Source organism: Aythya marila (assembly GCF_965140915.1).
Source record: "Aythya marila genome assembly, chromosome: 3".
Classification (NCBI taxonomy): Eukaryota; Metazoa; Chordata; class Aves; order Anseriformes; family Anatidae; genus Aythya; species Aythya marila.
Window position 1 is genome coordinate 19,088,697 of NC_139044.1, and position 22,376 is coordinate 19,111,072.

Consider the following 22,376-nt stretch of genomic DNA (forward strand, 5'->3'; position numbering starts at 1 on the left):
CGCCCGCAGCCTGGCCTCGGGCACAGGGCGGCTGCTCCCCGCCGAGCCCCCCATGCCTGCGGCTCCCCGCAAGGCAGGGAGAGGGCTGCGGGAGAGGGGCTGCTGTGGGGGCATCGAGCTGGGCTGGGGAGCGGGGTGGGTAAGACGTGGTGCTGCTTTGAAGCAGGAAGGGTGCCCGGTGCTTGGCAGGCACGGGAACGGCCTCCCAAAATGGGCATCGCTTCCCAAACTGAGTATGGCCTCCTGACGCAGTCACGGCCTCCCAGCGTGATCAAGACTTCCCAAAACACTCAAGGCTTCCCAACACGGTCAAGGCTTCCCAACCCAGTCAAAAATTCCCAATGCCTGCTTCAAGAGAACATGCCAAGGGGCTGGGGAAACAAGCAGCGCCCTCACGAAGGCTGGGGCTACCTGGAGGCGTTGAATGGAGCACAGTGGGCTTGGGTGGTGTGATTGTTGGAAATGATGCGCACACACTCTTGCTTGTCATCGCTGGTGGCCAATTTGCAATTATTTCTGTGTTACGTTACATTTGTCTAAAATTATCCATGTGCCCGAAAGCGTACAGGAATACTGTTACCAGCGGGCACCTGTAGAAATGTCAAATGGAGGCACGCTAAAGCTGTGACAAAAGAACTTGAAGATTTTAACAAATGCTAAATATATGAAAAATAGTGATAAATGAGGAGTGATGCTCTTTCTGAGTTGCTGTGTATTTCTGCTACTTGTACACTTAAGCAATATGTGAGCAGATTCATTGGAGTCCGGCTCACTCGGATTAATAATGGTAAGAGGATCAGGAGCTGAGAGAGGGAGAAATAGTACAGATTCTTGATTTTGATAGATAAGTAATTGTATTTAAATACCGTATGTGGAATCACAGGCCTATGCCTTACCTCTGGCATAATATTATTATAATTACATTTTGCAAGGAAAGTCCTTTTCATCTAAGACTCTCAAACATTTTACAAACACCACACCTTAATGAAGTAAGTAATTATCCCCATTTTACGTATAGCTACACCGAGGCACTGAGAAGTGACACCATTTAAGATTTCAGCTTGAATTATACTTGACCGCATATAGATACAGAACTATGAGTAGCAATCTGGAAGCAACATCGGGTGTCAGAATGAGATGATAAGATGGAGCATAGAGCTGCTGTGCTCTGAATTTTTTGCGGTTCAACTTTGTGCCAGTAAACGGCTTCTTCCTAGTGAGTGGAAGGTTGCATGAGAGGGTAGCATGCTTCAAAACTAAGGCTGAACTTGTTAGGCTCCTTTCAGGCTCTCCCCACACTGTGGGAGGTATAAGGTCTTTGTTTTTTGAGACAGTAAAGATTGACTTTTGCAGCTATGCCTCAATGTGGTGTGCTGGCTGCCTGGAGTCTTCCAGTTGAACTTGTGGTTTAGCAGCCAGTCACTTTTACTCTCACAGGTCTCCCTGCATTTGAAGAAAACTTATTCAGTTACCTTCACTTGAAATAATGTTAGAAGAAGCATAAACGTGCTGACAGGTGAAAGTTCTGGAGGGGAGATTTTCTGTATCGGCTATCAGCAGTGCAGTTCCCTAGAAGAAATAAAAACAGTCAAAATAAATAAACGTTATTTGTCAGCAATAGCTTTTACTAAAAGGTCAGCTCAACAGACTCAGCAAAATGAAATGTGTTTCAAAGTTACCAACCAAGAGAAGCTTCTGAAACTTGGAATACTGAAGACCATTACTTTTTTCATGAGAGTACTTAACACAATGATTAATGTCTATATGAAACTCTCAGACTGCAGCAGTAGGTGCTTTAGAAATACAGAATTTCGCAGACATCATAGTCAGTTACTGCGTGGAATCTTCTATAAGGAAGTTTGTTATGTTGGTGCCACTGTCCCTTTCCAGGACAGTTGATACCTTGAACTTTTTTTTCCAAGAGCTGCTAGGAACATATAACTCTGGTTAAAACAGAGAGTTCCTACCTGCTTCTTGGGGAATGGTTTCATAAAATATGGAAACTAATTTAGGTGTTTCTCATGCTGCTTCAGGAATACCGTGTTCAAATGATACAAATCATTCAATTGTTTCCAAACCTCTATACTTGTTCAAATTTGTCCAGAAAACTGACAGGTTAATCTTCTATCAGTCATCTGTAAGCTGGATTATATATTGTCTTCTAGGGGATCATGTTACAGCATTATGATGATGATGATTATTATTATTATTTGCTGAAAAGGTGAAAATTCTAAATAATATTTAGAGACTATTGACTTACTATAATGATTTATGGAATTTACCTCCAAAACATTACCTCTGCCCTGGTGTAAATTAATTTTTATTTTGGTTCCTTCTACAGTTTCAATGGGATTATTATACCAAGACGCTCTATGAAATGGTAGAGTAGATGGGGAAAAAATATTGACATAGGACTGCACCTCAGCTACCTTAGCTACTAGTCTTCTGTGAGATCTTGGGCATGTAGCAGCACATCCCTGTACCGTAGTTTTCTTCTCTGAAAATTGAGCTAATGATAGTGATCTTAAGAAAGTGCATTTTGATTTGCAGATGAAAGCACTCTATAGGAGATAGGCATTACTTAAAAAAAAAAAAAAAAAAGTCCAATGAACGGATTTGACAGGCTTGAATGTTGTCTCGAAACCCTTCTGAAAAGTTTTAGCCCAGCACCATTCAGCTTGACCAAATGGTTAACTATCAGCAGGGGAAAATTGATTTTATGTGGGTCAAAATACAGTAGACTTTTATGATGTCAATGTTACCCGAAGAGTCATGTGCAATTCAATTTGAAGTGTCTTAGCACCTTGCTAGCAAGACCTGTATTAAACATATTTTGAATGTGTTTAAACTGAGGCTAGAGCAATTCTTGAGTCTTGTTATAACATGGAAAAATCTCAGTCCTTGTTGGTTGGTGAAACCATGTCATAACCTGTTTTGTATAAAACTGTCTTTAAACTGTGCTTAAGCAACAGCTGGTGGTTTCTCCTGTGAACAGCAGATGATGTTTAATTAGCCCTACAGTCATCTACATTACAATCAAATCAAAGAATGCAGTTGCAACACATTCCCAATTTGTATTGTAAATGTGACCCTAACTGTGTTCCTAAAATCTCTGTCATGTGCAACAGCTGGGTACACTGACCTGATTGTAACATAAGCAGACACGTAGTACATGAGTATAAATTCCCATTCCTAAAATCATATTTGTTCTTTATAAACATACTTTTAATGTTTGAAGCTTACCACAAGGAAAAAAAAAAAAAAAAAAAAAAAAAAAGTTTACTTCTGTAGTATTCTCTGCTCTCATTAATTATTCCATTTAATAGAGCTTCTCAAAGTCATCTCTTAGAAAAGGAATTTGGATTACGCAATCTTGGAAAACAAACCTGTTGCCACCAAGCATGAGCTAACATGTTGTAGTACTCTACAGCTTATCACAAGCAAGCCAGCACCCAGTTTTGTAGACCAGAAAAAGTCTTGGTTGATTATCTGTGCAAATAAACTATGCTGTGTTGAATATTCTAGTTTGCTTATAGTCTGCCTGAGGACTTACCGAATACCTGTGCCTGTTTTTAGCTCTTCAGTAAGAGTCGTAAAATTAAAAACTTTTAGCATCTGTCAGTGAAATAATGAACTTTTGATTCCATGGTTGTAAGCACTCCAAATGGGATTGACATAAGCAATGTATCTCTCTATGCATCTGTTTCTGTTCTCCAAGCTAAAACAGTCTAATTTTTAGGACTGAATGAGTGACATTTTTTCCATTTTCACTGTTTAGCAATTTGAGTACTTTTAGATATATCATTTAAAATGGCTATTAGGTCTTCAGATTTCTGACAACGTGGTCTCCTGAGGAAAAAAAAGTAAAGTAAAATAAAATAAAATGACTAACTTTTAACAGAAGTTCATTTAACTAATTTAGGATTATTATGATAAACCTAAGTGCATAATTTGCTGCTCTGTTATGTAATACACTCTATACGTGCATATAACATCTGCCTGAATGGCGGGAGAGCAAGTCTACAGCAGGTATAAATAAAAGCAATCAATCGCCTATCAAAAATTATCAGCTTATAGCTTTAGGACCCAGTCCTTCAATGTAATTTATCACAGATGTGTAGCTTCAGTTCTTTTGTAAGTCCATGGGACTTAGCAGCATGCCTAGAAGTCAGCATACGCAACTGATTTGTAGATATTTTACCTGCTGCTCTCTTCTGATAATCATAATCTTTATTTATGTGTCTCGGCATGGATTTGGATGTCTGATTGTGGTCACACAGGTCTGAAAATATTTAATTGCCACTCCAGGATAAATGGTTTCTTGAGAAAGCAAAGAGCTAATGTCATAATCTTGAGTCTGTTTTTGGGACTCTCACAAACTTGTGTAACTTTAATTGAGCCATTATTGTTTGCTATCTCTGTGAAATGGGCACAAGATCATGCTTGTATATGAGAGTACTGTAAGACTCTGAATTTTAAGACTTTCTGAAATCAACAGCAAAGAGCTCTGTTAAAGAATAATGCTTCAGCTATGTGTACTTCAGCTTTTTAAATACTATGTATTGTTTCTAACAAAGCCCTAATACTCATTCTTACTTTTTTGGTTGAAACTCACTCAGAAAAAGTTTCCTGTCAGAGTAATTTTAGAGTGTTGAGAGATGCATATAAAATTATTTTCTGTGCTATCATTTCACGATACATTCTATACCCTGGAAAAATTTAAAATTCACACTAACATTTTCCTGTAAAGAATTAATACAAAAATGGCATGAGAAATACCAGTAAAACTGTTGAGATTTAGACTTGGAAGAGGTAAGAAGATCAACTGATAACTGAAGTCATTGAAATGTAGCATGCTGTCATCTTCTCCTTGCATATTTATTTATTCTATTGGATCACTACTGCGTGTGGTTCGTTGTTTGAGATGGGTTTCCCACTGCAATTAGCTGAGCGAGTTTTCAGTCACCCTAGAACTTGCCTGCAAAAATGGCAGAAGTAATGCTGAGGTGGTTAAGATGTGTGTAAGATAAAGGCATACTTTTCTCTTATCTCGTCAGCCTTTTAACAGGAAAACATTGGAAGATTTTAGAGACAGCATTAAGATAGGCAGAGGCTAAGAACTGCTCTGGTTAGTTTGTCATGAACTCTGTAAAGTGACATTCTTAATTGTTTCACTGATAAAAGATTTGAGCAGTAGATGAACACAATAGAAAACAAGTACAGATTTTCAGATAATAACTACATAAAAGTAGTACAGAAGTTTTTTATGTATATTTAAATAAAGGTTATATATATATATATATATATATATACACACACACATATGTATAAGCCATAACAAAAGAGAAACAGAGTATAGGCTCAAGGCTTTAATGTAGGTAGTTCATGGGAACAGGATGTTCAAAAGGAGATTAGACACAGCAAGGACAGCCATGACAAATGATCAAGAACTTGAGAGGACAAAAGAGTTGGTGAAGAAGGAAAACTCAGACTTTTGAAGGCAATCTGGCAGATGAGGGCCACCTATCATGGTGAGAGCTGCCTTTAAGGAAAACAGAAATAAGAAATTGGAAAAAAAAAAAAACAAAAAAACTGAAGAAAAGAGTTAAAGAGGATAAAGAGAGGAAATTACTGAAGATTAACCAAAGAAAAACTGATCTAGAGTCCCAACAAGAGAAAGAGGTAATATACACGTCAGCATATAATTTCCACGTGCCTCACTAAAGAAGAAAAGCGAGGGTTAAAGACGGAATGAGGCAGAGATGGCTATGAAAGGTGAATGCCTTTTAGTTTATATAGTGCAGTTAGTATAGTGCAGTTTGTATACTATAGTTTTTCTTAATCATTTTTCTTTTGCTTGAACAAAATGATACTTGGAGTAGGTGTACCTGAGTACATTTAAGAATAAAATCCTAACAAAAACAGGGGCCAAGGGAGGTACAATTCATGGACCCATGAAAGTCAGGGAGGAGTGAGCCATAAAGGAAATAGAATCCTGTCTTGCCGATGCCCCCTGAAACCTGATTACTACTTGCCTGTAAGATATTGCACAATTTGATAGTACAATTAATATATTTTTAAGTTTACTGTCTGTAGTATGAAAGATTTGCTTGGTATTGCCATTTCTAGGTGGCAGCAGAATTATATAAAAAGAGGGAATTCACCACTAAGACAAAAAAGAAAAGAGTTCCAATCTTATTTACAGCTCAGTAACTGGTAATTAGAAGCCCTAGACAATACAGATTTGATGTGTCATATCATAATGTAATTGCTGCAATTATTTATCATTTTCTTCATATACGTGCACATTAGTTCTCTAAGTGTTATGCTAATGGATGTATTCAGTCTCTTGCAGAGAATGGTTTTAGAACAGGGAGGAAAGGCATAAATACCTTTTCACTACTGTAACAGCACCGCAATAGCTGTAAATCACAGTTGTTCAGGTCAAGACAGTATGTGTGCACTTTAATTAGCATTTCTTTTATCTGTTTGCTTTCTTCCTCCACCCTTCCAATATACTAACAAACATTAAACAACTAACACTCCCCTTCATTTTCGATTATTTATATGGCTAAATAAGTTTACTATTGCTTGTGCTAATGAGCACAATCTGTGCTCATCTGTGTAGCAGCTCAGCAGCTTTAAATTCAGAAGATATCACTGCTGCAGAGGTTTGTAGACTATAAAAAATCACAGTAACACTACATCCTGTGCAAAGTTCAGAGAATATTTTCCTTTGATGAAAATTATTCAGAGTAATTGCTCTTAGTATGCAAGAGAAACTTAAATGAAAGCAGAAGCTGTAAAATAGTATTATCCTGGCAAAACACACAAGTTCTGATGAATGCATTTACTATGGAAAAAAATAATTCTTGATATCATTTATGTGAGGGGTTAGGGATAAGAGCACAGGAACTTAGGGTCTTGATATGTAATATTTTGACTGATCTAAGTTGTCACCACAGTCCTGCCCACTCTCACCTGCATATCCCTGCTCTATCTGTTGAGCTGGATCAGGCACTTACCCGATTGCACAGTGCAGCAGTTCGGAGCCCCAAGCTGTGTAAAGGCTGATGCTACCAGAAAGGTCCTTGGCTAGCATTACACTCTTCATCCACTTAACCATCTCTCCTGGCAGCTCAGATGAGCACCAAAGCCATGGTGGGGAACAGGAGGGAGTGCAGGAATGTGGCAACATCGCCTTGAGGTGTTTTAAACTGCCTTGGAGCCGCACCCATGGGTTTCTGTCCAGCACCTGGATGTGATTCACTGTGTCACCTCAGACAAGCCAGCTAACCTCAGTCACCTCTGCAGTCCTCGGAAACCTACCCACTGGTGTTTAGTAGGCTACACAAGTGATGCGATCACCAAACAGAGCAGCTTTAGGAATTCTAGCCACTAGCACATCCATCCCAAGCACTGGTGTCACTTTGAGCACTTCAGTAGCAGTTTCCCTCAGGAGGTAGGAAATGCTGTAGTTCTTCTCACTACAGAAATGCTCCATTCCCTTTGTGAACAAAGCTGTAGTTTATCATTTGTGCTATGCTGTGGTCTCTGGTTTTCTTAATTAACTGTAAAAAAAAATATGTTTAGGTCAGTTCAGCCTTTTCAGAGAGCTTAAAACTAGATAGTTAACAAAAGGTGTTAAGGCTCTCTATGCATCCTAATGGTGCCTTTGTATTCATTCTGATCACTGAATAGAGTATGGGTTCTGTTGAGAAACATGATCCTATGAAGAATAAAGTTAAAACAAAGGTATATGAGCAATCAAGCACTGTAGTTTACAACAGTTGCTTGCTGGGGTTTATTGGTGCAGACTTAACCTTGTCACTCCAGTACTAACACCAAAACTGCTAACTTCTCAGTTACCTACTTGCATTGGCAGAAATGGAAAATTTCATTTTCCGGAGGCAAGACGCATCACTTAGCACAGGGTGGGGTTTGGGTGAGGCTAAAGGAAAAGATCTGTCTTTCTTTTTCACTGGCAGCCTGGGAGAGCTTTTGCCTCTCTAGTGCCTGACAGAAAAGCTGAGAAGTTACAACCACGTCAGATGTGAAGAGCCTGGCCCATTTCTTTCTTTCTTTGTCTGGGTCAAGGGGAACACTCCAGCTCCTCAGGTGCTCTTTGATGAGTGTGCGTGTGTGTATATATGTAAATATATATATATATATATATACACACACACACAGACACACATGACATAGGCTTTACCTGAAAGATTCCAAGTCTGTCAGGGTGGAATATGGCGAAAATCTCTATCTGGTTTCTGCTCCTTGTAGTGTCCAAGCAGAGTGGGTTTTTATCAAGAGAAGTCCTTTCCCATTTCCTTTCCCCTTCTCTTCCCTCTTTCCTTTCCCTTTCCCCTTTCTTTTTACCTTTTCTTTCCCCTTTCCTTTCCTCTCCATTGTGTGCTCTGACATAAGCTGCAGGATATGAATATAACCTTTAATGGGTTTTGTATTCTACTTGCTATTTTCACCTTTTCCCAAAATCATAGTAAGGAGTGCAGGTGAGAAAAGTAAACAGTGATTTTTAATATTTGGAAAGATCTGAATGGAATTTCAAGGACAAAGAAAAGCCACTTCACAAGTTCTCTCTTGTGAACTAGTTCTCTCCCTCCTCAAAATCATGGGGTGCTCCAAGTCGGGGAATTCTGAGAGGCTCTTAGAAAGATCTCAGGAATTCTAGCTAACAGAGAGTGATGGAAATAATTAAAAGTGTTAGGCAAGCTGATAGTTACTACTAACACCCTTCATAAATATTTATTTGTAATTGTATTTGACTTATTCTTGTATCTTACACTTCAATGTTACATTTGCTAATAGTTTTGTGCCTTACTTTTACTTCCATTTACTAATATACACAATGCAATACTTACGAAGCTATTGTGCAAAATACGGTTTATACACCAAAAGAAAAGCAAGTTTCTGTGCCCTCCATGAGAACTTTTAACTTCCATGTTAATTAATTACAGGGATTATCAAATAAAGGATGTCAAATATGAAAGAACTCATTTTCTCCACAGAAACCCAGAATGATTTTGACACATCCCAGGAACAGGCTTCAGAACAACTCTTTACACATCTTTAAGTTTACAACAGTGCTCAGGTGTCTTTTTTTTTTTTTTTTTTTTTTTTTTTTTTTAAATCTCAGACATTCAGGCATTAATCAGACTGCACCTTAAAAGCCCTGCATTTATCAGCTGTCAAAATGGTTACACTGATGCCTTCTCTCCCTGTCCACCATGTGAAAGATCCCCTTTGGCTCAGGTCCAATACTGGTCCTGGGCCTTCCCAAACCACTTTTCCTGCCATTTGCACCCCACGGATTGCATTGTCCCCTTGTTGGACCAGACAATTGTGGAGGTTTTTCCAACCCTAATGATTCTAGGATTCTGTTTTAGGGCAGGATAAGTGTAGCAGCGGACTGAGTTGACCTCCCATCCCTCAGAGAGCCACCAAAGAGCAGATGAATCAGGGAGGTGACGGTGTCACAGTCCCTGGGGGTGCTTAAGGAAGGGTTGGACGTGGTGCTTAGGGACATGGCTTAGTGGTGACATTAGTGGTAAGGGGATGGTTGGACCAGATGCTCTCGGAGATCTTCTCCACCCCTAATGGTTCTATGATTCTAAACCACTCCATAAAGCTTCTGTAGGGCTTTATTCCTCGTTAACCGATTATCACCGGGGCACTGCTGGGATACTTTCTATTTCTTGACACTTTTTCAAACCACGAGTTCCGGCTGGACACTGAAAGCTCGCTCTGACGAGCCTCCCCGCGGCCGTTACCCGCCGGCCCTCCCCGCCGCCCCGCCCCGCCTCCTCCTGCAGCGTTTGAACGCTGCCGAAGCGGCCAACCCGGAGCGCCGGCGGCCGGGGCGCACCAACGGGCGGCGGGGCGGCGGCAGGTTTGAAGGGCGGCTGGGTGGCGGCGGCGGGACGGCAGGGGACGGGGGCTCTGCCACGGAGCGGGCGGGGGGCGGCTGCTGCCGCCGGCCGGTGCTGCTCCGAGCCGTGAGTTGGGGCTGGGGGGCTAAGAGGGAGCTGCTCGGGTCGAGTCCCGGGGTTGTGTGGCTTGCAGGAGCCTGGGACGGGCTCCGGCTGATGGTGGTCCCTGCGTGAGGGGGGGGCTGAGGTAACCGCCGCCGGGTCGGTGCTGGGCGAGAGGCGAGCGTAATGCGGTGTGAGCATCGGGATAAGGTGCTGATAAACGGCTGCTGAAGGGTGTCAGTCGCATGCATCTGTGAGAACAGAAACCCTGCTTTTGTCAGGGGGGTTGATTAAGGTGGATTTCCTCCATCTCATCTTATTTTGACACTTCTGTCTCATTAGGACCTAATAGTAAAAGTCCCTTCTTGGTGGCCTACAACTCGAGGTTGTACAATACTAAATTCTAACTACTGCTCATCATAAAGAGGCAATTTATTTAAATAAGAGGCTTATTTGATGTCTGTCAAGGTTTAATTGTACTTCCTTTTGTTTCAGGTATAGCTACCATCCATTTGTGTAAAAGAAGAACCCAGTCAGTATGAGCTGGGTTGTGGAGGAGTGGAAGGAAGGCCTGTCCCCCCGAGTCCTTCAGAAGATTCAGGAGCTGGAAAGTCAAGTAGACAAGCTTAAAAAGGAGCGTCAGCAAAGACAGTTCCAGTTAGAGTCTCTGGAGGTAGCTTTGGAAAAACAGAAACAGAAGGTAATGGAAATACTACAGTTGCTTCCCTACAATGCCATTCTGCAAGCCAAACATGATTATAAAGCTTTATAATCTCTGTTGTTAGAAAGTGATTTTGGTTTGTTTCTTTCCACTGACTGAAAAGGTAATGTAGAAATATAAGCTGCTTATCTTCATCATTATTTCATAGCTGTTCATCATAGTCTCCTCTTCTTTAAGTTCTCATTGAATCTTAAGGTCATTACTGCCTTTTATCAGTGTTTGGCATGGCTGTTGATGTCCAGGCGTTTGTTTACTTAGAGACCTTCTTCCAGGCTTTGCTTTGTGACTAAGAAAAACATTTCTTTATTGTTGTGCTTGTTAAAAATCTTGACAATAACTAGACCTATCCTCTATCATCCTCTATCACAGAGCCGCACGATTGATGGCCTCTTACTGTTTCTCCTTGCCAGTGTGCACCTAATTTGTCTTATCTGTTGCTTTAGATTGTGTGCATCTCATTTCTGTTTTTAGAGATTATTTTATGATATTTTTGACAAATTTTGTCTCATCTGGCTCTACACTTGCCCTCCTTGTCAGGGTACTTTTGTGCCTCAGTCAGGAGTAATCCATTTGACTGAGTTCTGCTTTGTAACATTTGAACAGGGTTTAGAGGCAATTGACAAAGGTTGCCTTTTACTCCTGTTAGCTGTTACAGTTTTCTAGCAAAACTCAAGCCTAGTAGTTTACCTTGACTTTTTTCCTGTGACTTTCCAGGTTCTTGTCTCATCTTGTCTCAACTGCTGTGTTCCCCAAACAAAAAGAAGGGTTGTATTCAAATAGGTGTGTTTTAAAACTCTTAGCTAGTATTAGTTGCTGATTCTAATACTTAATACTTATCAGCTGAAAGCAAAGCTGAATGGAATTCTGGAGTTGTTAATTCCCACTGGTTAGTGCTGAGCAGCAGGTGGCTGTAGTTTGCCTCAGAAGCTGGAGGGAAGGCAGAGCAAGTCTCTGTTGTGTGTCTCTATTTCTAATTTAAAAGCTGTGACCCTTGGTAATTGTGCATCTTCTGTGTAGTGAGTCAAGGTATTCTGATTGCTAAATCTGATAGATGTGAAGAAGTGAGACAATCACTGAGGAGTGATTCAGCGTAGACTAGTACTTAAGGTCTAATGAATTCTTGATGAGATTGTGTCTAGTCAGTAAATAGGAGTTGTTTAGGTGTTAATGTGATGAATTCTAAGAAGCGTTTTTTGTTTATACCCAAGAATATTTGAACAGTGTGTATATCTGAGGCTTTCAGTGCTGTCAGGGGTTTTGAAAGATTGTGAAGAAAATAACAGCATATAAACTGTAACTATTACTTTAAGTTGAGCAAAGACTTGAGACAACTTTGAAATGGTCCATATTCCTAATAGGTTGAAAATGAAAAAAATGAAGCTGCAACTCAGAAGAGAGAGAACCAGAGCTTGATGGAATTGTGCGAAAGTCTTGACAAGGCAAAGCAGAAAATTTCACATGATCTTAAAGTAAAAGAATCTCAAATCAACATTCAATCAGGGCAGCTGAATGACAGCAAGAAAGAAATTGAAAGACTAGAACAGGAACTGAAAAGGTGAGGACTTGCTTTGTCTCTAATATAAAAACAGCTGTTTTCTCATGTTTTGTTGATTTCTCATTTGTGTGTTTTCACACATGCATGCACAGGCATCTACACAAGTCTCTGTGTCACTTCACTTCAAGCAATAAGCACCTATGGTTCCTGTTTAATTTGGGGGAATTTTGTCATACCATGTGATAAGAATCTGCTCATTCTAGGATAACAACAACACAAGTTGTTAGCATAACTGAGTTACTTTGCAAAAGTAATCTGCAGAGGGCTTGGAGCTGCAAGATAATTGCACAGATAACTCGATCTTTTAAGATCAAGTCTCCCAATAAAATATGAAAGCTGGAAGAAGGGGTGAACGCTTCCTGGAGTAGAAGCAGTTACCAAAAACCATGGTGCTGTGACTGAATCACTGCATCTGGTTGCATTGGTTAAGAAGTGATTCCTATTCCCTGGGTACAGAGATGGACGTTTTGTGGAGCACCCTCTGGGTGCAGAAAGAACCTTTCCCTAACCCCCAGCCTGACCCTCCCCTGTCCCAGCTCCATGCCGTTCCCTCAGGTCCTGTTGCTGTCCCCAGAGAGCAGAGCTCAGCGCCTGCCCCTCCGCTCCCCTCGTGAGGGAGCTGCAGGCCGCCATGAGGCCTCCCCTCAGCCTGCTCTGCTCTGGGCTGAGCAAACCAAGGGACCTCAGCTGCTCCTCATACGTCTTCCCCTCTAGGCCCTCTAGTTTGATATACTTATGCATCACTACTATATTGTGCTGCCCAAAACTGCATGCAGTACTCAACGTGAGGCTGCATCAGAGTAGAGCAGGACAATCCCTTCCCTTGACCATCTGGCAGTGCTGTGCTTGGTGCACCCCAGGACACCGTTGGACTTGGCTCATTCAACTTGATGTCCCAATAAAGTAACTAAAGAGGGAGCTGCATTGCACTTCCTGTTTTTTCTCTTTATACTTTGTCATCTTTTTACAGTTAGGGAAAACTAAGGAAGCTTGAGATATTGACTGTTGTGAGAAGATTCTAGATTTTAACAATTTATGACACGCAGAAACATCTTTGTGCAAGGAATTGCTGAGATCCATCAAGGAAGAATCCAGTGTGATTCAGCAGGGTTGTTAGAAACACACTGAAATATAGAGTAAACCTACTGTAAAAGGCTGGCTGTGAGAGGTTACAGGCTAGGGATTTCACATTTTTCCATTTCCAAAACCACACAGAAAGCTTAGTTTACTGAATTCTCTGCTGTCTTTTGTAGTTCTTTGCATAGCTATCCACTACAATGGATTACGTGTAGCTTGACCCCCACTATCAGTTTTGATCTTGTATTTGGGTCTGCTTTATCCTAGTTGATCACTTAACACTTCATAGCACCTGACACCCCCCTGGGAGAAGAATCCTTGGTGTTGTGCTATAAAATGGAGGGGAGAACGGAGCAGGAAGTTGTGGAGCCACTAATGTGATGGGCTGCAGCCTGGAACCATTGCCTGATTCATCTGGGCTCACTGGGCAGGACCAAAGCTGCTGTTCCATTGGCTGCAGTTCCTGTGTGTAACTTCCCAACTAGTGATGTGGTTTTCATGGATGAGCTTGTAATTGTTCATATTCACAAAAATCAGTTGGAAATCAATTCTAATTCCAAATGGATTTTCAAACTAAGCACTGGAAATCGTATTTACTTGTGTATTTTGGGCTCTTAAAAATAGATAATTGACCTTCTGGTTTCCATTAGTAATTTCTCCTGTTTCTTTCCTAAACAGATACAAATGTGAGCTTGAGAGAAGTCAGCAAGCATTGATTACAGGAGACTCATCATTCAGTGGTACTCCACAGAAAAATTTAACTGCTCCTTTAACACCAGTTCAAAGTCATAATGGTAAATGAATTTTTCTTCATCTAGCACAGGTAGCCAATTTTCAGTTCCCTTGGAAGGTGGGAGAGGTGTTTTGAATATTACACTTAGTTACCGAATTGCCTAATCCGTACTGTGTAGCTTATTATGAGAGTGCCCAGTTTGTAACACTGTAAATTCCAAGTTTAAAAAATAGTAGTGCAGATTGAACTGTTACTGCAAATATTACATCTTTTCAGCAATACATTGATGGGCATGAAATAACAATAGGAATATTTATCAACAGACTGCAGCAATCTTTTTGAATGCTTGTTCCTAGTGTCAGCTCTTCCCTTCACATAGTGAAGAGCAAATTTCTTCTTTCATGTGCTGCAGGTGCTTTAACTAAAGTTCAATCAACAGTCATTTGTTTTCTTTAGGAGATTATTTTTGACTTAGGATATTATTGTGCATAATAATCTGCACAATTAAAACAAAACCTCTGTATCCACTTCAAAGCATCACTTCTATCTTCAAATTAGTGACATCAAATAGATTTAAAATATTTGAATGAACTGGAAAAACGAGAGGAAGATTCTATAACAGGAGAACAGTTATGTAGCCAAACACCTCAGTGCTGTATACACTGAAGAACTGCAATGGGTTCAATACTGAGAATGCTTTATTTGCTGTGAACAAATGTTCTGTGTGTTTGGCATCTTGGTCTTACTCCAATTGGAAATCTGAGATATTTTCATGTATTCTTGTTTCTTTTAATTCCCTTATACATATCCAAAAAGGGGTGCAGGACTGGTGATGTCAGGTATTCCAGATTCACACAGAAGTGTGACCTTCCTGAAGTAAGGATTAGGTTAAAGTAACCTTAAAATGGTGTTGTTGCAGAAGTTTGTTTTCATTGAAAGCTGGTATGTTATTTGGGATGTTACAAAGTATTCTAGCTCTAGATTTTTTTTTTAATGTAGAATTATTTACAAATTCAAGAAAAGGAAAGCAAGACTTGCTTTAGACTAATATATTCCTTCTAAAATTCCTTCTAAAATACCTATTACATTTGAAAGTTGCTAAAGGGAAAGATCCAGCATCTGTTTGTTTCTTAATAATGTTAATGCTACGGGGCTGGTAGTGTAAAAATTATATATATACATATAGATGTTGTGTATTTATATATACGTACGTGCATGTATCATTAAATATATATACGTTTTTGAAAGAAAAATATAGATACATGTTCATTATTATATGCATTATATACATTTTTCTATAGATATTACATGTTGTCAAAAAAAAAAAGCACAGAAATAAACTCTGGCATCGGATCCTTATTTTAACAGTTGTGTTTTCATTCTAATGTCAAGTTCCATGTATGCCACAGGTGTACTTTTGAGGCCCTAAATTACTAAGCATATTTATATAATCGTTTCTTCATGATCTTATGCTTCTGACAGCTGTTCATTTTCATCACTCCTGTGATAGTATATAGGTAATCTTTTCTAGCCTTTTCCTAAGTTGTGTTACGAAAAAGTATTCATCATGTCTTTGTAGATGCTAAGTTTGAAGAATTAGAAGAAAAATACAAGAAGGAAGTAGAAGAAAGAAAAAAGCTAGAATTAGAACTGAGAACAATCCAGGTTAACGTAAGTATCTTTTGAAAATAATGTGTTAGTGCCAAGAAAGTTAGTACTGCTTAAACTTGGAAAATGAAGTGGAAACTAAATGACATATATTCTGTATCACTTAAAGTGTAATTTATATATGTATTAAAAAGATTAATCAGTGTGTCCTGCCATTCAAAGTAATCTATAGCCAGTATAATTGAATAGCAAAGGAAAGAAGGATATTAAAAATGAGAACACATCTTTCAAAACCTAGAAGTCTTGGGCAGTCAAGGACAAGTGAAAGCAAAGCAGTGCCAGTTTTGACAAATATAATAAAATAGTAAAATATCTTTGAATTATTTCTTGTAATCTTTTCACCCAGCAAGCAAAAATCAGTAATTTTTTTTTAAAATGTGTAAGTAGTAGCCAGTATCTTAGAGGATCTCAGAGGCCAATAGGTGATGAAGTTGTAAAGGCTCTCATTGAGAACAAGAAGACCAAATCTTTTTGACTTGGTATTTACTCTTTAAAGGCTAAGATAGCTATATATATATCAAAGCCTTTCTTTATGGTGGCTGAATATGTGGCATAGACTCAAATTGAAAAGCCAGAAAAAGTCTTAAATGAAATTGATCAAATGAATGGTACTAAAAAAACCCCACCAGATACAGACAATATTTACCAATGAATTGATACAGCACTTCAAAGTGGGACTGCTGAATCACTTTGATGTGCAACTGATTTCAGTTTCCTCTTGGCTCTAACAGGTGGCAAGGGTGATACAAGTTCTTAAAAAGGCTTGCAGTACCAGTTCCTGGGAATGTAGTTTACGAAGACCAACTTTTGTCATGGACAAATTGTTAGAAACTTAAATAAAACAGACTAAATGTATTGATGCATGTGTATATATAATACATGGAGAAAAGACCAACTAACTGTTTATTATTTGTAAAGGTAAATCATGCCTCACATATTTTCAGAGGTGTGTGGTTCAATTTTTTGTTAGAGTAAATCAGAGAACAAATGTGATTAATTCAATGTAATGTTGCTGGATATCTAAAAGGCTCTGAAAAAAAATAAACTGCTTTGATAAGGTGGAGTTCCTCTTGTGAATTCTGGTAAAGATTGAGGGCTAGGAATAAATAGTCAGTTTCTGCAGCTGGGGAATGATCAGCAGTGGAGCCTGAAAAGGATGACTGCAGAGAACAGTGCTATTCAGCATATTTGGTAACTATCTGAAAAAGTGTTGAACAATATGGCTGAAGTCCACATGACTTTATTATAATACATTGCAATAGCTAAGATATCAAGTTCAGTTCAGCATCAGAAATGTGAAGTAATGCACCTGGAAAACACAATCTGAACGCTGCATATCTGATGCACTCCGGCTCCAAATTTGGTGAAAATATTCTAGGAAGTAATTCTGTAATTATTGTGGCTAGATCTCTGGAAACTTCAATATTATGTTCAACAATGGCAAAAAAGAATTATTTTATTTGAAGTAACTAATGGGGAAGTATTTTTTTGCCTGTGTTCCTTGCATGCTCCACAATTCTGGTCATCTAATCTGAAAACAGGTATAGTAGAATGGGATGGTTCAGAGATAAATGAGGATCAAGAGAGGAAACAGAAAATGGTCATTTTTCTATTTTCATAAGGCACAATAACAGTACCAGCTCTGCAGGATTTGAACAAAAACTATTAAATGTTATACAGTGTTAAATGACAGAACTCTTTGTCACAGAGTACCGTAAAAAAAAAATAAAAATACAGACAGATCCAAAAGAGAAAATACAGGTGAAACTTTTCAGTAAAAATTAATTCCTTTAATTTCCAAGTTTCAAACATTTGTCTCAGGAACTCAGGAAATTTAAATAGCACATCAGGGGAATGATTACCTTGTTTATTGTTAGGTTTTTATGTTTCCTGTCCATTTAAAAAAAAAAATAAATAAATAAAATTATAAGATTGGAGACAGTATCCTGAACTATAATAAGTTTCTGGTCCTAGCACAGCTATTTCTACATGAGAGCATATTCTCTGGTTGAAGTCAGACTGGGCATTACCTGGTTTAGAGCATTAGTTTAAAAAAATAGTAAATAGGAGGCATTTGAAAACCCATTTTAAAAATACAGTTGGGGGCATTGTCTGAGTTTTTTTCATTTAAAACATTTACAAGAAGGAAAAAAATTAGATTTGGACTGTCACTAATTTTCCTATGCAAAGAGGTTACAAGCTGGTACCTAGAATTTTCTGTTAGTGTGATTTTGGCTATTCTGTGCATAAAAGGTTCAATAACTGGGTATATTCTGAATTTACCTGTGTTTGTTCGGAATAAATAAGGGGCAGATATCAGATGTGTTAGACTGGACTTCTATATTTCTTGCAGCTTACTTGTGTCAGAAATTTCCTGTTAGAATGCAGGCATTGATTTTGGAAAATATAGGAGGTAAATGGTGTTTCTCTCTTGAAAAACACAAAAATCTGGAGATGTTAAACATAAACACATAAAACTCAGTTTTTCAGGGATCCTGGTCTGTGCTGATAAGTACCTGCTATGCTTTTATACTTGAATTAATGTTATTTTATTTATGTAGTATAAAAAGCAGTGATATCAATCAGTAATTTGCAATGGTGTATGATGTGTGTTACCATAACAATTTGAAATGACCATGACCTATTATCTAGTTATTAATAAATGAGTTTTGTTATATGTCAGCTGTAGAACTGTGTAAGGATAGATCTTTTTTTTTTTTTGGTCACAGAAAATAAATCAGCCGTATCCTCAGCAAAGCTCTTTGAGTCATAGGGAGATTGCTTGGCATCAGGCTTCCTCATCTGTGTTTTCATGGCAACCAGAAAAGACACCATCTAGAAATCAAGAAACCCCTGCAAAGAGAAGTTCTACAACATCCTATTTTCCATGGGAAAAGGAAACAAATTCTAGTATAATATCAGAGAAGAAGGAGTTTGACAACAGCTTTGCTGAGAATTATAACTCTTCACTCATCACCCCGCTCAGAGCACAAAACCAAGGTATCTGGTATATTTCTTTAAAAGCCAGAGGCAGCCTCCTGTATGGCTTCAGGAGAGCTGCTGAGCGGATAGAGGAGAGGCACTGCAATTAGTGCTTTAGTGAGGAAAAGAGCAAGATACCTGTTGTTGCCTTTGGCAGCTAGCTCAGCTGGCTACTGGTGTGTGTATTCACAATGACCAGCCAGTACGTGGAGATTATCCACAAGCTGTGGTAGCTTTTACATAATGGGTGTGGGATTTAGGAGGGGAGTTTGTATTTTATGGTGTGGGCAGGGGATATCGCACCAAAATTGAAGGAGAACAACCTTTTCTAATAATTCCATTGCTTATGGAACAGTTCTCTTAAAACAAAGTTAAAACTTTTCAGGATTTCATTCCATCTCAGTGTATTCAAAATTCTCTTGTATTCAAATTCAATTATATTTTTCCTTAATTTTGTATGACTATTGAGATTTATGGCTGAGCAATATCTGTTTAAAAATTCATTGATTGAAAGTGCTTAATGCATAACTGAGTTCATCCATAAAGGATGTTACAGGAAGCCTGGGATAGAATAAGATACTAAAAATACAATGAAAAAGCAAAATATGATGTTATTTTCTGCATGTTGGCAGAAATACATTTTCTCTGATATCTGATAATTGGAAGCGAACAAGGATTTGTTTAGTTATGGATTTGGTGGCCATTTACTTAAACCTGCTATTTGGACCAGGTTTTCCACTAACTGCTTTTTGCAGGATTTTTTTTATTTTATTGGTTTTTGTATTTTCCAAATGTTTATTCAAATGTCTACATGTAAAACTTCAGTCTGGGCAGTGTTTTTTAGTTTGGAAGCCATATGAATTCAGTATCAGGAGAACAGGTTTTTGTGTATTAATTGCTAAATTTTATTTATTAATATTAATCCTTGATAACAGTCCTGTAGCTGGCTAATGCTTTTTAACATAAAATTGCATTGTGATTTTGGAAGGCAGACTCCTGCTGTTGTATAGTATAACAAGGTCACTTGGTTTTTACTTTTTATATATGTAGCTTTAAGGGCAAGAAAAACATTAAAATGTGCAATAGCTCAAAAATCTCTTTGAAGCAAAGGCTTACAGTTGCCCCAAATAAATGTTTGCAGTGTATAGCTTTCCTTTAAAAATAAATAAAACAAAGATAAAAATCTGTTGGGTACATTTTTCTGTATTTTTTAAAAACAACAAAGGAAAAAAAATAACAGCAGAATAACAAATTGTCTTTGCTTTTGTAACATTTGTGCCTGACTTTGCATTTTGCTTGTGCTCTCATACGTTGCAAAACGAAATTGGTTGATTTAGTCAACTATCTTATTGTCTTGATAGTTATAGTCATTAAGATGACAGTAGTAGAAAAGAGTTGAACTTTTATCTTTTATCTTAACTGTTTTTAAAATTCAGAGCTAAATTCCAGTGTTAAAGACCTAGAAAAACAACTGCAAGCTCTAGAAAAAGAGAAGAAATCCCATATGAATAAACATCAAGAGGCTGAACTCAAGCTGGACAGAATGAAGTTGGAATTAACACAGAAGGATAAAGTCATAACTAAAACTAGAGATAAAATAACTCAAATGACAATGCAACTCAATCAAGCAACGACACAGGTGAGATGTTGCATCACATCTTCTGAACATCCTTACAATCCATTACCAGTATTAACGTGTGTCAGTTTTCAGTCATTTTAGTAAGAACCAAGTTACTTTGCTAAGTTTCTTGGACATTTGCTGAGATTCCAGTTTTGAGAAGACTGTTAGTTTGTGTATTACCTGTAAAAATGTAAGTATTCATAAGCAGTTGCCATTTTCTGGAAGGTTCTTACTCCACCTGAAGAAATATTTTTCATCCATTAGGTATAGCCCTCAGGCAAGATTGACTGGATTTTTGAAAAATAATTTTAGATTAAGTTCTGTAGAGCAACAGTGACATCTGGTGGCAAGTTGTGACACTGAACAGACTGTCGTGTAACTGAGAACTGAAATCAAGTCTTTTTTAAAAAAAAAAAAAGTGAAAAATCAGAAGTTGTTGCCTAAAATACAGTATGTTGTAGTGAGATAATCTGGATTTTAAATGACTTGTATAAACTAAAATCTGGGTTAAAATGCCATGCAAGATGATGTTGAGAATGTATGTAGTTTTAAAATAAGATTCCATGATCTAATCCTAAGCAGTTTGCATGTGTAGGCACACTAAGTAAAGAAAAAGATAGTACAATTTGTTCAGTTTGTTTAATTGACGATTTAGAGTGTATTTAAATATATAATACATAAAAATGAATCCACTTGATTTTTGCTGTTGATCATGCCAAGAAGAGAACGCTACTGTTTAAAATCATTGAGTTAAAACTGCAGATAACCAGTTAGAAGTTCCCTTTTACTGATCAGCTGAGTGACAGCATCTTCCTCAACTCCTCTTTCACAGCATTTGACAGATATGAAAATAGTACCCTGAAGTAATCAGTGACTAGTATACACATGATTATTTGAATTTTCACATTTCCATCTATTTTTTTTCTTTTCCTACTATTTTGACTTGCCTACAGAATAGGAGAAAAATATTTCTGTGTCTTCTCCAGATATAATGATTATTATCCATTTTTCTCAGCAAGTTTCTACCTGCTACCTCAGTATATTGGAAAGCTGTGCTGTTTCCCACAGCTCCTGTATTGGTCTGTAAAAAATAAACCTTTGTGTGTTGAGGGTTAACCCATATGTCTTTTGAGAGAGAGAGAGCGCGTAACATTTGGCTGTAGGAGTAGGACTGGCTGGCCCCGCTTGAGTTGAGGCACAGCCTGTCCTTAAGGTACCGTGCAGCATCTCCTTAGCTCAGAGGCATCCTTTGGTCCTGACAGCTGAAAGTTATTCTGTTCTGTTACATTTTCCTTCTCGCACTGCAACTGGATCTCTGCCCACCATTCATGCGTTGTACGAATGACGCTGAGGTTCTGGATTTTAGTTTCCAGCCTCATATCCCAAATTTAATTTCCAGCATGTCTCTTGCATGGTTGTCACTACCACCATTCCCTGACTGCAGCACTTCCCCTGTGTTAGACGTTCTCACATATTATGAAGTTGGCAGGGTTCTGACTGGCAGGCAAGTTTCCATGGGATCTTACAGGGGCTCACGGTCCCTGCGGTCTTCTTAATAACCCAGCATCCCTGTACTGCTACCTGCATCTTGTTTTCTTATGGCATAAAGGCACTGTTATTTCAGTAAGTCATTCACCGGCTTTTGTTGCTGGGGAATAAAACCAGTCCTGTTCACACTTTCCCATTATTTCTTACCCTCTGGGGGGAAAAAAAAAAAGGTGTTTAGCCTTAACAGGCTGTTTTTGGAATAAAACCAGATTTTACTTTTCAGGGAGTTGGGTGATATTGTACCACCCTCTTAGATAACATAATATTAACATAGTAAGCTAAATGAGACAGCAAGCTGACATATTCTTCATGTGGAGGTTAAACTAGAAAATACACTGATTTTTTCATAATTAAAGTCTGAATTGTGGAAAAGACCCACTTGTTGTTCAGGTAGACTAAGATAATTGCCTTTTTTTTTCTGTCCAGCTTATGAACGTAAAACATCTCTTGCATTTTTAATGTTTGGGATTGATAACTAATTA

The 22,376-nt window shown here is 38.4% G+C and overlaps 1 protein-coding gene across 1 annotated transcript in view; it reads left to right on the forward strand.

Moving 5' to 3' along the window:
• Window positions 1–9,952: 9,952 nt before the first annotated feature.
• Window positions 9,953–22,376, forward strand: part of CENPF (centromere protein F) — a 38,803-nt gene continuing 26,379 nt past the window's right edge. Inside the window, exons 1-7 of the mRNA XM_082757300.1 lie at window positions 9,953–10,013; window positions 10,485–10,689; window positions 12,069–12,265; window positions 14,021–14,136; window positions 15,655–15,746; window positions 18,473–18,743; window positions 20,162–20,364. Coding sequence (XP_082613426.1) covers window positions 10,528–10,689; window positions 12,069–12,265; window positions 14,021–14,136; window positions 15,655–15,746; window positions 18,473–18,743; window positions 20,162–20,364 — 1,041 coding nt within the window. The 5' untranslated portion in view covers window positions 9,953–10,013; window positions 10,485–10,527. The remainder of the gene's footprint in view (window positions 10,014–10,484; window positions 10,690–12,068; window positions 12,266–14,020; window positions 14,137–15,654; window positions 15,747–18,472; window positions 18,744–20,161; window positions 20,365–22,376) is intronic.